At 38.2% G+C, this 18,772-nt stretch overlaps 1 protein-coding gene across 1 annotated transcript; it reads right to left on the bottom strand.

The window, feature by feature from the left end:
- Positions 1-4,687: 4,687 nt before the first annotated feature.
- LOC311608507 (olfactory receptor 5AC1-like) lies at positions 4,688-5,605 on the bottom strand (the record flags this gene model as incomplete). Its single annotated transcript, XM_084801043.1, has 1 exon — positions 4,688-5,605. The coding sequence occupies one exon, from the start codon at positions 5,603-5,605 to the stop codon at positions 4,688-4,690; it is 918 nt and encodes a 305-aa protein (XP_084657169.1).
- Between the last annotated feature and the right edge of the window lie 13,167 nt (positions 5,606-18,772).

Below are 18,772 nucleotides of genomic sequence, written 5' to 3'. Positions count from 1 at the left end.
GTCACACTGATTCCTGGTCAATATTGATAGCATTTTAATGCAAATATCTCCAAACTTCTACCCATTCACGTTTTTCTATTTGTGTATATAGTATTAGTATAAACCGTTAAAATAAATTGATGTGAATTTACATATAGTTTTTAAAATATTTTATTATTTTATTCATATTACATCTCAATGGTTATCCCATCCCTTGTATCCTCCCATTCTTCCCTCCCTCCCGCTTTCCCCTTATTCCCCTCCCCTATGACTGTTCCTGAGGGGGATTTCCTCCCCCTGTATATGCTCATAGGGTATCACGTCTCTTCTTGGTAACCTGCTGTCCTTCCTCTGAGTGCCACCAGGCCTCCCCATCAAGGAGATACATATACTTTCTTAACAAAATCAGTGATGTATTTTCTAATCTCTTAACTTGAAAAGTCATAAGCTTATGTTTCTTGGTTATCAGAGTTTTGTGAAAACATTCCCGCACTTAAAGCTCAGGGAACATTGAGGGAAAGAGGCAGTGAGATTGCAAGACCCTTAGGAAGATTAGGAAGTTTGCTATGAGGTTCGGTCTCCTAGGAATATCGAAAGCAACACACATATAGTCTCAACAACATTGATGGCCCAATGTGAGCAGAGTAAGAATGGCATCAATGACCATGGCAAACTAGATGAAGAACGCCAATGAGACCTTAGTTCAACATAAAGAGCTATAGGCAAGTGAGGAAAGCTGAAAACAGGAAAAGTTGTCTTTCTCAGGGAAGAGCAGACCAAATCAGTTGTCCATTGCCAAATGTTCGGCCCTGAGATTACACAAACAAAAAACATCCTACAGACTTGACAGGTCTATATGTTATAACAATTTTAATATATGGTTTATATATATACACATATGTATGCATATATACATATATATGCAATAGTAATTTTTCAAAAAAAGATCTGATTTTGAAGAAGAGAGGAGAGGAGTATATAGGGCTGTTTGGAGGGAGAAAAGAAAAGAGAAAATTTTGTAATTAAATATAGTCTTGAAAAAAGTTCTATGAAAATCTCTAATCTTAATGTCTAAAATAGAAAAACATTTACATTGTTAAGAATGATGTTGTACAATTTTGCCATATTGTGATCATTTGCATTACAAATGCAAAAGCAACACATATTCTTTTCACAAGCCAGAAAGAGCAAACATATCATATTTATATTATGTACATATTAATTTGTCTATATCTACATAAACATAGCACTAAATAAATATTCTTGACCCTCATGTATTTGAAAAATCCATAACATTTTAAAAGAGTTGTAAGCTGCTTTAAATTTTACCCAAAATTGGAAAATTGTCATTGCATCTATTTATCAATATAAAATAATGTTTTGATAAACCCATGCAATACTTCATGATTATTATCACCATGTTTTGAAGAAGTCCCAATATGTCTTCTTATCCCACTGAAACTTTATCATTTAACAAACATTTCATCAATCTGTCAACTCTCAAGGATCTGATAACCATACATCTACTCTTCTCTATGTTTTATTGTATTAGAATTGGCATTTATGCCAGTCTAAGTAGTACTGGGCCTTCTAGGCCTTGGTAATATCATTTACAGTATCTTCCATGTTGATGCATGTTTTTTTCAAATGACATATTATCCATCCTTTGAATATTATTCTTTTTGTATGTCCCACAGTCAGAAAGTAGAGCAACAAGAGAAGGAAGGATAAGGCTATAAATCCACAACACCTAACCCCAATAACTAACTATTTCCAGCAAAGTCTGACCCTCCTAAAAGCTCCACAACCTTTCCAAACAGCAACACTACCCAGGACCAAGGGTGCAAAGCCAGGGCCCCATGATGAACATTACCCATTCAAAGAAAAGCATTGCACTCCTGGTCCCCTGGGCTGATGGTCACCTCTTAATGCAAAGAGTATCCAACAAAACATTGATGGCCCTATTGTCTTAGTCATTTCCATACTTGATCAAAAGTCCAAAATATCAAGGCAGATTCTCAACTGGTGGCAGATGTAAGGAAACATCTCCATTGTGACATGCCACAGTAAAATCAAAAGGACAAATTCTCTACTCTATCATGCAGTGACACAGGGTCATCCCTCCCATTACAAAGGAGCAAACAGCAGCATAAAGAAGAATTGGTCCAAAGCAAGACCAAAATCCAGCAGGACCAACACCACATCCTGAGGCTCTATGCCCATCAATTAAGATTTCTATAGTAATCATCTCAGCTGCAAAGGGCTTGCAAGGCCTCATCTCTATAAGTCAGCTGTCTGTGGAACACAGACTCTCTGCTGCGTCAACTTGATTCCAAGTGTGCAGCTTTACTCAGCAGGTGCTCCATGGTTCTGTCACCTCCAAAACCTTCATGTCACCAATGCTTTCCCTCATAGCTTCACACAGACTTTTCTCAGGACTGCCTTGCGTGGATATGAACCTGACACACATTATCTGGCCACAGCTGCTAGCTAGGACTCCCTCTCAGTCTTGCATCTTTCATTCCTTCAAAGGGAGCACCACATGGCCGCTGCTGGCAAGTTCTGCTGTCACCTTAAGGTGTATTCTGTACCTTTGTACCACAGTTGTATCAGCTTCTCAGTTTCTGAGGAAACACTGTGCTAGGCAGTTACTTTCCAGGATGATATACTATTTCTTCACTCTCGGGTTAGGGCTCCGTGGCTTCAAATATATTAGTGTTTACACAAGTTGAGTCTTTGATGGATGGATTATTTTTCTCGCTTTAAGGCACCTTTCTTATGCCCTGTGGCACAGGAGCAGGTTTCACTTCAACGGAACTAACTCCTTTGGCAGTTACAGATGCTACACACTCTACCCCTTCTTGTTGAAAACACCAAGCTTACTCACACACGTTCCTTACCATAGGCACATGTTAGCATCTCTTTTTACACACATATCGCTCTCCAGCTCTCTCTCCTCCTCTCCTTTCTCTCTCTCTCTCTTTATCCCCTGTCCATTGCCTCCCTCCCACTCTGTAGCTCTCAGTGAGAACGGTGAGAAATAGATACACTTAAAATTTTTACTATGAAGCTTCTTGGAGTTTTCTTTTTTTTTCAATTTATTTTCAATCAAGCTTTTTGAGGTGCCACCAGATTCTTTGCCATAGAATAACCTGAAAGACCTCTAGGTCACCAGTAATCACCTCTGTGTAGTTCCATGAGGCAGGCTGAAATATCCAGTATTTTTTTTTCTCTACCTCTTGAGAGGTAGGGAAATATCAATCATAATGTTCCATTAAGCTCTGCTTTTAGCAGTCGAGAGCTTCCCTTGCCCGAAGTTAAAAACTATTGCATATTCCTGACGCAAAGAAGTTCAAAGGCCTAAGAAACACAAGATCAGGGTAATCACAGCAGCACTGCCTAGGGTAGATCTTTGGTCTGAGTTGATTTCCATAAAATATAAAGCATTGTTTTAGGGTTTCAGTTCCTGGAGAATACAGCCTCTGAGGCTGAGCTGAAAGCTACTGGGCACATTGTATTTATACTCAGGAAGCAGAAAACAAATAAGAAGAGGGATGTGGCTTTGCTGACTCAAGGCTTGCTGGTACTGACACACATCCTCCAGCAGAGCTGCACTTCCTCATGCTCCATAACTATTCCAAACAGAGCCACCAATAATGACTAAATGTCAGAAATATGGGACCATGTCACATCTGCTACAGCAGGTCTGTTCCTTCTCCCTTCAGAAATTTGAGTAAATAATGCAGTCATGTGTTCATATATTCTGCTTTATGATTTTTGCAGAGCACATGTTCGATTTGTTACCTACTTTCTCGTATTCTGTCAACACTCAGAAAAATTATAAACACTCATGGTAAGAATGCTCCTTAATGACGCTATAGATTGCATGTGGCTCAATACATGAAGCACAGTGCATATTTTACTTTACTCATGATGAGATTCATTTGGAGACCTTGGCTAGTAGATGCACCCAGAATCTAATTCACAGCCAAAAAGAAAAAAAAATAAGTATATATATACAAAAGATAGACGAGATAGAAATACACAAAAGATAGGAAGAAAAACAAAAGAGACATATTGTAAAACAAAACAAAAACAAAAAAGCTAAATTTCTCTTTTTATGTTCCATTAACAAAATGATCATTTTGATTTTTAATATTTTAAGGTTGAGAAGTTTCAATGAATGTAAATAAAATATTTATCTCTTTCAGATTACTCTTAAATATCAAGAGTTACCCCAATTTAAGTGTTTGGATGTTATTCCTTGTCATATATTCTGTGGGAATTATTAAGTATGTACTTGTAATATAATTATAGATTATTTAAATGATTTAAGTGTAATTTCTTCAAGAAATCAGTTTTAAACAAATTGTTTTCATGGCCTGTTTGATTTTGAATAAAAATGAATTCAAAGATATTTAATATAGATTTAAAACAAAAATTTGTCAATCTAGTGAAGAAATTAACAAAATAAATTACAGAATATGAATTTCAAAATAACTAATAACTGCGATTAGCTCTTAAAGTGCACATAAACTCTTTTATAATCATACTACTAAGGCATCCATTCATAGTCTAAATATTTATTTTTATTTAACAATAAGTAGAACTTCGATTATGTACAATACATAACATTAAATATTATGATGTACTGCAAAAGAGAAGAAAAGTTAGTAGAATGAACTTCAAAATTTTCTGAAAGTGATTGTTATTTTATGACTTTTTTCAGAGCACCCAAGACTTCCTTGTTTCTTAAGCTGTAAATAAAGGGGTTTAGCAGAGGAATCACAACTGTGTAGAACAGTGAGTACATTTTATCCTTTTGTTTACCTGATCCAGACCCAGGACTCACATACATGAAGAGGAGAGTGCCATAGAACAAAGAGACAGAGAACAGGTGGGCACTGCAGGTGAAGAAGGCTTTCCTTCTGCCCTTCTCAGACTTCATGTTCAGAACAGCAAACAGGACACGGGCATAAGAGACTACAATAGTCACAGAGGTGCTGATTTGTATGGAGGAAGCACAAATAAAAACGACCAACACATTAAGAGACGGATCTGTGCAAGAAATTGTATAGAGTGGCAAGATTTCACAGTAGAAGTGGTCAATTATATTTGACTTACAGAACGTTAATCTGAATAACAACCCTATGTTAAGTCCACAGTTTACAAATGCAATTATATATGATATACTAATTAACACAGTACAGAGTCTTTTGGACATCACCACTAGATAGAGCAGAGGGTTGCATATGGCAACATAGCGGTCATAGGCCATGGCTACCAGGAGGAAAATTTCTGTAGTTGCACTGATACAAAAAAAATAATACTGGGCAAAACACCCACCCAGAGATATCATATCACTCTTATTTAGAAATTTTGTAAGCATTTTGGGGGTTACTGTGGTTGAAATACAAGCATCTGCGAAGGCTAAATTTCCAAGGAAAAGGTACATAGGAGTGTGAAGATGGGGGTCCTTCCAGATGAGAAAGATTAAGCCAAGGTTGCCCACCATGGTGATGACATAGATGAAGAAGAACACCAAGAACAGGGGGACTTGCAGCTCTGGACGATCTGTTATTCCTCTGAGAAAAAACTCACTAAGATGGGTCCTGTTCACCTCCATCAGACTCCCTCAGGCTGCTCACTGCAAAGAGAGATGTGACAGAAAATATGAGCGATGCCGTCAGATTCTAGTCTCATGGCCTGTCCTTCATTTATTCCTTAATCAAGAAATAGGAAACTGCAATGTTTCTACATTTAGAAGCATACTGGACACACAAAGTATTTTCTATATTTGGACACATAAAATTTTAACATGAAATTCTATGAAAGTTAAATGAGTAGGCCATTAAAACCAATGTATTTAGTGTTACGCATGTTAGCTCAACTACCACTAATGATGCACATACATATGAGAGATAGGTTGCATACAGAATTTACAATGGCAAAATGTATAGATCATGTTATGTTAAAATATCTTTTAAAAGTCTAATAGTATGAAAAGTCTCCTTTTCAATTCCTCATGAACTTTTTCATATATTTTAATGAGACTATATTCACTATACAAAGTAATAGCTTACCTAATGATGTTTTAATTCAAGTGTAAAAAGTCTTTTGAACATAATCATTTCCAAGAGGCTCTTTGATTTTTCTTCCTCCTACTTCTAGTTCCCTTTTCCTATGAAAATATTCCATTTCTATTTTAAGTGTATAACTTTCAGACTTTTATGTTGACTGAAAATTGTGTGTTTGTTATTATATTCATTACTCTTTCATCCAAAGACATTGTCAGATAACAATGATTAAATATTTATTTAGGCTGTTTTCTTTACTTATTATTATGTTACCTGGTACACATTCATAAAAACATTTACAGAGTTAATAAAACTATTTTTTCCTCAATGAAATATATGAGTGAAATTACCAAAGTGCAGATGAGATAGAACGTACAAAAGGCAAAATACAAGTATGATGGTTAAGGTTTTCAATATCTGAATTCAAGTTAAGTGACAAATTATAATTGTTTCATAGAAAACTAAATGAGTAAAACTGAAACAAATTGATTGTTCATAACTACAGATATAGTTGAAAAGGCAGAAAATTTTCAAGCTTAGCTGGTACTCATAAATGTAATAAATGAGGGAAATTAAAATGGATAGTGTCAAAAACAAGAGAGGAGCGAATTGAAATCAATACCACTATAGTACACTTCTTTAGTAAAAAAATATGTATAATTATGGATATAACCTTGTTTTATATCGTGACACCACTATTTAAGATAGAAGTTAGGAAATAGAAATGACATGTTCATATGACTAAGGATTTTATTAATTGGATTAGCCAGGCTTTTTTGGCAAATGGGATCAATCAAGTGACTTTCTATGAACTTAAACCTTTAGATTTATCATAGTCACTAATTTTTGTACAACTAGTTCAAATATGTGGTTTAAAGCAAATAATTTTCTCAAAATGCGTATTTTATTTCTTAAAATAAAATAATGTCAAATTTAATGTAGGTTTTACAGAGAAGATGTGTATGCAAAATATAATTTAAGACAATAGAACTATGGAAAAGTGAAATCTTTTATATAAGGGTGTGTAAGCTTTTTGTTCCACTTAAATAGTGAAACTTCCTGTGAAATGCGTTTTTCTCTACATTACTGAGAGTAAGAAAAAGCAAAATTGTTTGGAATGTTATTAGGCATGTAAACATATTAACAGAGAAACTGATGTCTGGGTAAAAAAGTTTTACCTATTCCATAAACAAACAGGTCTCAAATAACATAAAACTATCACTATACAAGTCTTAAAAAAAAGGCTGATTTATCTTATTGTGATTTTGTTTGTTTGTATTGATGTGTGTGTGTGTGTGTGTGTGTGTGTGTGTGTGTGTGTGTGTGTGTGTGTTACTGTGTAGGTTTTTTTTAAAACGGGAAGAGAGAGTAAACATGTTTATGTATCTGATATTCTTGAGATGTCTCGGCCTTTTAGAAACCCTGTATAATCTATTACTAAAAAATGGCCTGTGGGATTGAATTTCATTTATCTTGATCTATCATATCAGAAATAATAATTTTTAAATTAGATCCTCTAAATATGGAGCTCTCAGAACTCAGCTCATGGAATATTCCTCTTCAGGGATCTTCCAAAATCATGGGAACTCCTCGCATCGTTAAAATAGATTGTGTGGAAATTTTCACTGAAAAAAAAAAGTATTTCTTTTGTATTCCGGTGACTGTGACTGCTACATCTAAAGGCAGCTTAAAACACCTAAAATGTATTACTGGACCTCCCTTCAGGTCAGCAGTCCAAGGTCAGCATCATGTGATGTCATTTAAGACTGAGCGCCCAGCTCCACTCCCTCGGAGACCCAGGGAAATCCCTCCTTTTGCCTTTTGTTCTTTGCTCCAACCTTTGCTTCAACTATACTAGGATCTTCTTTTCTCTGTGTTTCTTTTTTATGGTTATTAATATCTTTGATATTATAATTTCATCACAGCATTCGTCCCTTCCCTTTCCTCCCTCCAAACCCTCTCATACACCCATTTCCATTCTCAGATTCATGACTCTTTTTCAGTCAACGTTATTGCATGCATATGTGTATACAAATATACACATATATCCCTAAATTCAGCCTGTTCAGTCCAGCTATTACTTGTGTGTACTTTTTAGGACTGACCATGTGGTACTGAAAAACATATTGTTGTGCTCTTCCCTGGGAAGGACCATCTCTCCCACTCCCAGCTTTCCTAAGTTCCCTTATAGTTTTTTGTTTAGAGTTGAGGCCTTGTGGACATTTCCCTGTGCCTATTTTTTAAAGAGAAGAAAGAAAGGCAGAAAGAAAGAAAGAAAGAAAGACAGTAAGAAAGAAAATAAACTTGGGTGGATAGTAAGAGGAGGAGAATCGGGGCAAGTTGGGTAAAGGGAAAATACATAATCAAAATATACTATATGAAAAATGTGGATAAAAAATAAAGAAAAATCTGATAAAAAGCAATGCAACTGATGTAGCAAACTCTTCCTTCCTTTATATTATGTGATACTACATAAACCTAGAACCAGCTGAAGGAGCAGGCACAGACAGCTTAAGAAGCCACCTGATCCTCAGATTGTGGCAATGTTCCTGACTCTGGAACACTTGCAAAGTAAAACTCAGAAAAGATACTGTACTTAATAAAACATCAAACAGATCAATTTTATAACATCTTAATAAAAGACATGTGTCCCAAATTTTGAGAACCTCACATCCATTAGAATGATGATGGCAAAAACAAGTCATGAAGCTGGTTTAGCGCTCAAGAAAAGTGTTGTATTTTCTAAGAAGTTTTCCTTCAACAGCCTATGAGATTATGATTCTTCATTATTGCTAGTGAGAATCATAGCATAGAGGCTGACCACCGGGACTCTCACTTACTAATTTACATGATTGGCCTCGCAATTTTAGTCCATAAGCAGATAGTTATGAGGTCATAGCTTTTTAGAGAACATGCACAAAATATTTCAGTTAGATTTTCAGAAATGCCTTATGTCCCATTTGTTACATAAGTCACCTAAAAAAAACCAATTTCATGTAGCAAGTTACCAAGAGGAGACTCGATACTCTAGAGCATATATAGGGGGAGAAGTTCTCCCTCAATCACAGACATAGGGGAGGGGAGAAGGGTGGAAGTGGGAGGGAGGGAGAAATGGGAGGAAACAAGGGAAGGGCTAACAATCGAGATGTAATATGAATAAATTAATAAAAAACATTTTCATGTAAATTGGCACATTATGAGAAACCTTTGATATAGAAATCATTAAATGTTTAAAACTGACATTAAAATAAAATATTGTTTTATCACCCAATTCCTGTGAAAAGGTATATAGGCATGGGTGCCACAAAAATCTCTATCTTCCCAAAGAAACTTACAGTGCACGAACAAGGTATCAGTGACAACTGTCCTCACATCAGCTTTCTCTAAGAAAAGCATTTGAAGGGGTGATATATATTTCTTCCCATCCTCAGCTCACTTTCAATATAAAAACTCTCTCAATGCTACCAAAAGCTCCCCAAAGGAAAAAGCCAATCTGTTGGGCATTGCTCAGTAATCAGCAAACCAAAACTAACAGATGATTGTAACTGCACTTACATAATACTTTTGTCTTTCAAAGTACAAAGTTATAGGCCAATTAAAGTAAAATGAAATGTTTACTCCATGGAGATTCTCCAAATGATGTAATGTACATCTGAACAAACAATATAAACCATAGAATACACGTATATGTATACATATATATTTCATGTTACTATGTATACTAATTTTCTTTTTTTTATTTTTTTTCTCCTTTATTAATTTATTCTTGTTACATCTCAATGGTTATCCCATCCCTTGTATCCTCCCATTCTTCCCTCCCTCCCATTTTCCCCTTATTCCCCTCCACTATGACTGTTCCTGATGGGGATTACCTCCCCCTGTATATGTTCATAGGGTGTCAAGTCTCTTCTTGGTAACCTGCTGTCCTTCCTCTGAGTGCCACCAGGTCTCCTCCTCCAGGGAACATGGTCAAAGGTGAGGCACCAGAGTATGTGAGAAAGTAATATCCCACTCTCCACTCTACTGTGGAGAGTGTTCTGTCCATTGTCTAGATCTGGGTAGGGGTTTAAGGTTTACCACCTGTATTGTCCTTGGCTGGTGCTTAGTTTGAGTGGGACCCCTGAGCCCAAATCTGCCTATCATAATGTTCTACTTGTAGACTTCTAGGACCCTCTGGATCCTTCTGCTTTGCCATTCTCCGATGATTCTCTCATCTATAGTCCCACTAGAATGTCCTCCCCTCTGTCTCAGTTTCCTGGTAAGTGAAGGCTTTCGTGGGACATGCCCCTTGGGCTAATATGCAGATATAAGTGAGTATATACCATTTGAGTCTTTCTGCTTCTGGGTTAACTCACTCATTATGATCATTTCTAGCTCAATCCATTTATCCACAAATTTCGGGAAGTCCTTGTTTTTAATAGCTGAATAGTATTCCATAGTGTATATGTACCACAGTTTCTTTATCCATTCTTCTATTGAGGGACACTTAGGCTGTTTCCATGTTCTGGCTATTATGAATAAGGCTGCTATGAACATGGTTGAGCAAATTTTCTTGCTGTGTGCTGGAGCATCATCTGGGTATATTCCAAGGAGTGGAATAGCTGGGTCTTGAGGAAGCCTTATTCCCATTTTTCTGAGATAGCACCAGATAGATTTCCAAAGTGGTTGTACTAGTTTGCATTCCCACCAGCAATGAAGGAGTGTTCCTCTCTCCCCACATCCTCGCCAGCATGTGGTGTCTCTTGAATTTTTGATCTTAGCCATTCTGATGGGTATAAGATGGAATCTCAGAGTTGTTTTGATTTGCATTTCCCTGATGATTAAGGAGGTTGAGCATTTCTTTAAGTGTTTCTAAGCCATTTGATATTCCTCTGTTGAGAATTCTCTGTTTAGTTCCATGCCCCATTTCTCAATTGGGTTATTTGGTTTGGTGGTGTTCAATTTCTTGAGTTCTTTATGTATTTTGGATATTAGACCTTTGTCAGATGTAACATTGGTGAAGATCTTTTCCCAGTTTGTAGGCTGTCACTTTGTTCTCTTGACAGTGTCTCCTGCCTTACAGAAGCTTCTCAGCCTCATGAGGTCCCATTTATTAATTGTTGACATTAAGGCCAGGGCTGTTGGTGTTCTGTTCAGGAAGTTGTCTCCTGTGCCAATATGTTCCAGGCTCTTTCCCATTTTTTCTTCTAAGTGACTTAGTGTCTCTGGCTTTATGTTGAGGTCTTTAATCCACATGGATTTGAGTTTTGTACAAGGTGACAAATATGGGTCCAGTTGCATTTTTTTACACATAGACATCCAGTTAGACCAGCACCATTTGTTGAAGATGCTATCCCTTTTCCATCAAATGGATTTGGCTTCTTTGTCGAAAATCATATGACCATATGTGTGTGGATTCATATCTGGGTCTTCGATTCGATTCCACTGATCAACCAACCAGCCTGTTGCTGTGCCAGTACCATGCTGTTTTAATTACTATTGCTTTATAGTACAGTTTGAGATCAGGTATGGAGACTCCTCCAGAGCACCTTTTATTGTACAAGATTGTTTTAGCTATTCTGGGTTTTTTGTTTTTCCATATGAAGTTTAGAATTGAATTTGCAATGTCTGTAAAAAAAATTGTGTAGGTATTTTGATAGGGATTGCATTGAATCTGTAGATTGCTTTTGGTAGGATGGCCATTTTTATTATGTTAATTCTCCCGACCCATGAGCAAGGAAGATCCTTCCATCTTCTCATGTCATCTTCAATCTCTTTCTTTAGAGTTTTGAAATTTTTTTCAAACAAGTCCTTCACTTGCTTAGTTAGAGTAACTCCTAAGTATTTTATATTGCTTGTGGCTAATGTGAAGGGTGTAGTTTTCTTAATTCCTTCCTCTGCAATCTTGTCATTTGTGTATAGGAAGGCTACAGACTTTTTTGAGTTAATTTTGCATCCAGCCAATTTGCTGAAGGTGTTTATCAGCTGTAGGAGTTCTCTGGTGGAATTTTGAGGGTCACTTATGTAGACTATCATATCATCTGCAAATAGGGATAATTTGACTTCCTCCTTTCCCATTTGAATACCCTTGATCTCCTTTTGTTGGCTTATTGCTCTGGCTAGAACTTCGAGTACTATATTGAAGAGATATGGAGAGAGTGGGCAGCCTTGCCTTGTTCCTGATTTTAGAGGAATTTCCTTGAGTGTCTCACCATTTACTTTGATTTTGGCTATTGGCTTTCTATATATAGCCTTTATTATGTTGAGGAAAGTGTCTTGTATTCCCGATCTCTCTAAAACTTTAAACATGAATGGGTGTTGGATTTTATCAAATGCTTTCTCTGCATCCAAAGAGATGATCATGTGGTTTTTTATTTTCAGTTTGTTTATGTGGTGGATTACATTGATGGATTTCCGTATATTAAACCATCCCTGCATGCCTGGAATGAAGCCTACTTGGTCATGATGAATGATATCTTTGAAGTGCTCTTGTACTCGTTTTGCAAGTATTTTATTTAGTATTTTTGCATCGATGTTCATCAGAGAAATTGGTCTGAAATTCTCTTTCTTTGTTGAGTCTTTGTGAGGTTTAGGTATCAATGAGACTATGGCCTCATAGAATGAATTTGGTAATGTTCCATCCCTTTCTATCTTTTGGAGTAGCTTGAAGAGTATCAGTATTAGCTCGCCCTTGAAGGTCTGGTAGAATTCTGCACTGAAACCATCTGGCCCTGGGCTCTTTTTGGTTGGGAGACTATCAATGATTACTTCAATTTCTGTAGGGGAAATGGGACTATTTAGCTTGTTTATCTGTTCTTCACTCAACTTTGGCAAGTGAAATTGATCAAGAAAATCGTCCATTTCCCTTAGATTTTCAAATTTTGTGGCATATATGCCTTCAAAGTAGGATCTTATGATTTTTTGTATTTCTTCAGTGTCTGTTGTTATGTCTCCCTTTTCATTTCTGATTTTGTTGATTTCAATACTGTCTCTCTGCCTTTTAGTTAGTTTGGCTAGTGGTCTGTCTATCTTGTTGACTTTCTCAAAGAACCAGCTCTTGGTTTTGTTGATTCTTTGGACTGTTTTCTTAGTTTCTAATTTGTTAATTTCACCCCTGAGTTTGATTATTTCCAGACGTCTACTCCTTTTGGGTGTTTCTGCTTCTTTTTTTTCTAGGGCTTCCAGTTGTGTCGTTAAGGTGCTTATGTGCGATGCTTCCAATTTCTTTTTAAAGGCACTTAGTGCTATGAATTTTCCTCTTAGCACTGCTTTCAATGTATCCTACAAATTTGGGTATGTTGTTCCCTCATTTTCATTGAATTTCAGAAACTCCTTGATTCCTTTCTTTATTTCTTCCCTGACCCAGGTGTCATTTAGCAGAGAGTTGTTTAGTTTCCACATACGTGTAGGCTTTTTGTTATTTCTGTTGTTGTTGAATTGCAGCCTAAGCCCATGATGATCTGATAGGATACAAGGTATTATTTCAACCCTCTTGTATCCGTTGAGGCTTTCTTTGTGAACTACGATGTGATCAATTTTGGAGAAGGTTCCATGGGGTGCAGAGAAGAAGGTATATTCTTTCTTGTTTGGGTGAAAGGTTCTATAGATATCTGTTAGATCCATTTGATCCATGACATTGGTTAATGATGTTATTTCTCGGCTTAGTTTCTGTTTCAATGACTTGTCCTTCAGAGAGAGTGGGGTGTTGAAGTCTCCCACTATTATTCTGTGGGGATCAATGTGTGGTTTAAGCCTTTTTAGCAGATCTTTTACAAATGTGGGTGCCCTTGTATTGGGAGCATAGATGTTCAGAATTGTGATGTCATCTTGGTTGACTTTACCTTTGATGAGTATGAAGTGTCCATCCTCATCCCTTTTGATTAATCTTGGTTGAAAGTCTATTTTGTTCGATATTAAAATGGCTACGCCTGCTTGCTTCTTGTGACCATTTGCTTGGAATATTTTTTTCCAACCTTTTATCCTGAGGTAATGCCTATCATTATGGGTGAGATGTGTTTCTTGAATGCAGAAGAATGTTGGATCCTGTTTATGTACCCATTCAGTTAGTCTGTGTCTTTTTATTGGAGAATTGAGACCATTGATGTTGAGAGATATTAATGACCAGTTACTATTAAGAGTCTTAATTTTGATGTTGGTTCCAGTCGAGCGTTTGTGTAGTTGTGTTTTTGCCATGGTATAGTTATCTATTTCCTGAGTAGTTTTGGTTGTAGCTTGACCCTTTGGGATGGAGTATTCCTTCTAGTACCTTCTGTAAAGCTGGATTTGTGGATAGGTACTGTTTGAATTTGGTTTTTTATGGAATATTTTGTTTTCTCCATCAATGTTTATTGATAGTTTTGCTGGATAAAGTAGTCTGGCCTGGCATCTGTGGTCTCTTAGGGTTTGCAGGATCTCTGTCCAGGCTTTTCTGGCTTTGATGGTCTCTGCTGAGAAGTCGGTTGTAATTGTGATAGGTTTGCCATTGAATGTTATTTGGCCCTTTTCCCTTGCAGCTTTTAATATTTTTTCTTTGTTCTATATGTTTTGTGTTTTGATTATTATGTGACAGGCAGTTTTTCTTTTCTGGTCAATTCTATTTGGTGTTCTGTATGCCTCTTGTATGTTTATAGGCATCTCTTTCTTTAGATTGGGGAAATTCTCTTCTATGATTTTGTTGAGAATAGTTTCTGGGCCTTGGAGTCTGATATCTTCTCTTTCTTCAATGCCTATTATCCTCAGATTTCTTCTTTTCATGGTGTCCTTAATTTCTTGGATGTTTTGTGTCAGGAGTTTTCCAGATTTGGCATTTTCTTTAATGGTTGCTTCAAGATCTGTTATAGTATCTTCTAGACTTGAGATTCGTTCTTCCATCTCTTGGATTCTGTTAGAAAAGCTCAGCACTGTGTCATTCGCCTTCTTCTCTGAGGCTTCACGTTCTCATTTTTCTTCTGTCTGTGTGTTTATCATTGAATCCATTTTCATCTTCATATCTTGAACGGATTTTTTTAATTCTTTTATCTGGTTGTTTACATTTTCCTGAAAATTTTCCAGTTCCACTCTATGTGCTTCTTTTATGTCTCTCACCTGCTTGGCTGAGTCTTCCTTCATCTGATTTTGAATTTTATCTGTTTCCTCTGTTATCATCCTCATTACCCAGGATTTGAGGTCATTTTCTTGTGTTTCCGTTGTATTTGAGTTCTCTGGGTTGTTTTCTTTGGGATAGCTGGGAACTGGAGACGCCATGTTGTTTTGGAGGTTTTTGCCTATGCTTTTATACTGTCCTTTAGACATCTTGCCATCTCTGTTTTTGTTGGGTAACTTCCAGAGTTGAGTGGAGGGAGTCTGATGATAGATTCACTTGTTTTCTCATGATTTCCATAGGCTGGAAGCCCTGATACTTCACTGGTGTGGATGGCAGGAGGTTAGCCCTGTAGTTTTGGGCTCTCACAGCCAGTGATCCTCAGCTCCTCTTTGCTGTGGGTCCTGCAATCGTTCTGGGTCTCTGAATGAGCGTTGGATCAGGCCAAGGTATCCACAACCTTTTGGGTCCCCTGCCAAGTCCAGCCAGGGATGCTGGGCCCAAACCACGCGTCAAGCTCAACTAGTTTCTCAGGGCCTGAACTGTCTGCCACAGCAGGAGAACTGCGACTGCACTGAGCAAGCGCCTAGGGTGGAAGTGAGCGCTCCACCCAGCCTGTGTCACAACAGGAAAACTGTGACTGCGCTGAGCAAGCACCTAGGGTGGAAGTGAGCGCTCTGCCCAGCTTGTGTCACAGCAGGAAAACTGCGACTGCGCTGAGCAAGCACCTGGTGGAAATGAGCGCTCCGACTAGCTTGCATCACAGCAGGGAAACTGCGACTGCGCTGAGCAAGCACCTGGTGGAAGTGAGCGCTCCGCCCAGCTTGCATCACAGCAGGGAAACTGCGACTGTGCTGAGCAAGCACCTAGGGTAGAAGTGAGCACTCTGCCCAGCTTGCGTCACAGCAGGAAAACTGCAGCTGCACTGAGCTGGAGCCTAGGGTGGAAGTGAGCACTCCACTCAGCCTGTGTCACAGCAGGGGAGCTGTGCCGCTGTGCCTCGGGCAGAATTGTTTGCTGAGCTGAGCCAGCTTCTCCACGGCACAGCTCACTGAACAAACCCACAACTCTGGGGCTGAACTGTCTGCTGAGTCTAGTTTGGGTCTCAAGGCACCACCCGACCCAAATCCTGTCCAGAGTCCCCTCTCCCGCAGCAAACCCCACCATCCACCATACCAATTGCCTCCACTGGAAGGCTTTGAGCTGCAAACCTCAGCCACCGCCGCTGGTGCCGCTGGAGCCGCTGGTGCCACTGGTGCCGCTGGTGGCACTGCTGTCTCTGCCGCTGCTGCTCTGATCCGAGAAAGTCCATGCTCCTCCCTTGTGCGGGGGCAAGCAGGTCCTCCGCACCCTGGTCCCTCTGAACCATGGAGCACTTCTGCTGTCGTGGTGTGGGAACCTTGGTGTTCCTGGCTCAGAAATCTGTGTAATTCCCTGAATTGTTCACTGGAGCTTTCAAACACGGTCCACACTGCTCGCCGCCATCTTGGATCCTCCTAATTTTCTTTATGACAATTACTAAATAGTTCCACATCATTTCTTACTGTGGATGAACCTTGTGAGAATTCTACATCCAGCAATAGGTTAGTAGATTGTTTCACACCTTATGCCAATAGAATAATTTTTACTATTGCATATTTTACTGCATAATTTTATTATGTGCATATATACATGTGTAATAATTTCTCCTATATGAAACAAACAAATTTGATGTTGTTTACTCAAATAGGAGATCTGAAAAATATTAAAGGAATTAAAAATGTGTAAAATTACAAAAAAAAAAAGGTTGTCTCAATCTCCCTGGTCACTAATGAATACCAGTAATATTTTTACTCATGCAACTCCCACCTTCTACTCATTCGTGTTTCTCCATTTGCATTTATCATCATCATCATTCTTTCCTGTTAAAAAGCAAAAGTGAAATACAACTCAGAAATTATAAACTTCAAAAGAAAAAAGGGAGGAGCAGGGAGTGTTGATTCCCAGCACACACAAGGTAGCTCAGAAGCACCTATAATCCCGGTTCTAGTGCATCTGACTCCCTCTTCTGCTGTCCAAGGGCCCCTGCGTGCGTGTGAGGCACATCTATACTCCTAGGCAAACTCACATACACATAAAATATTTTTAATTTAAGGACAAATAAAAAACTAGATGGTATGCTGTTTGTAAATATATAATTAGTGAAAAGAACTTAGAAAGTAGCTAGCCTTCATGGGAGGACAATGTTGCTCTCGGAAGACAGAAGTTACTAAATAAATGTCTCTGTATTGGCCTTGGGTTACTTCTTTATGCACTACTGGCCAGAGACCTGCGCAGTCTGTTCCTCATTGCCCATGAGAATTAGACAGTAAGATCTTGTGGTTGAAGAAAGCCTGCACTCTGATTATAGAATGTACATAATTAATCCTGGACTGACAGGAAACTTTGTTGAAGTTATTTTTATATAACCATGTTCCTTTATTTTAGCTTATTTATTCCTTTTGTTTGTTTGTTTTGTTTTGTTTTTCGAGACAAGGTTTCTCTGTTTAGCCTTGGCTCTCCTGGACTCACTTTGTAGACCAGGCTGGCCTCTAACTTACAGAGATCCACCTGCCTCTGCCTCCCAAGTGCTGGGATTAAAGGCGTGTGCCACCACTGCCTGGCTCTCTTAGCTTATTTCTTAAGCCAGGTATCACACAAATAATTGAGAATGTTTTGTAATACAAGGCTTCACAACACAATCTTGAGCAGTTTAAGTCTGCTCTTAACCCTCTATGCTATTTTGTCTTACTCCCAGAAAACATCTCAGTGATACAAGCACTTTGTTGCTTTCCTCAGCTCCAATTCCTTCCTCCTGATCTTCCTTGGATCTGCACCTGTGGCTGAATCCCCTGATTCCTCTTTAACGCCTCCCCCTCCTTCCCCACCCCTAGATGGCAGGAAGTCTAGCCTTATTCCATCCCCTGCTCATCAATTGGCTGTAAGCTGCTTTATTGACATATCAAGAGGACAATTGGAGAGCAGAGTTATACAACATTTAAACAGAAATCAGAATTTAAACTACACAATAACCTTATGCCTACAAAACTTCCTATCTGCTGGCTAGTTTTCTTCATGTTGAAATGTGCTATGAAGGATCCTAAGGGAGAAAGCAATTCAGTTTCTTACTTGGTTGTGAACCATTTACACTGTAATGCCATGCTCCCAGGCACAATCTGCCTAGAAGTGTAATAGTGGCATAGCTGTATGAGGGCAACCAACTGCTTTCTCATTGGCTTTTAGATCTACACCATAAAGGAGCTCATATCTAGAACTTTAAATCTAAAAAGAACATCTAGACTGGGGAGGTCATAAGCCCTCCGGGGGAACCTATTAATGATTGTTTTTCTAAGCATACATGGTGCCAAACTATACAGAAAAATGACTTGTTGTACTCATAGGTTTAAGTGCTGCTCTCAGTCTTGGTCAGAAAAAGTTCAGTTTGCAGTGGTAAACAGTTAATACAGAGACATCCAACTAGTTAGTGCCCTGAGGACAAATGACTGTTAATTTTTCAGCCTTAAATACAATATCTAAACCATCCATCCTAAGCTCCAGGAACATTGCAGACAGAGGGGCCAAAGAATGTAAGAACTGAAGAATGGAAGGAGTGATAAAAATCACTTTCTTCTAGAAATAG

Source organism: Acomys minous (genome assembly GCF_964271855.1).
Source record: "Acomys minous genome assembly, chromosome: 11".
Taxonomy (NCBI): domain Eukaryota; kingdom Metazoa; phylum Chordata; class Mammalia; order Rodentia; family Muridae; genus Acomys; species Acomys minous.
Note: the sequence above shows the minus strand (reverse complement) of the source record. Positions and strands in the feature narration are given on the sequence as shown.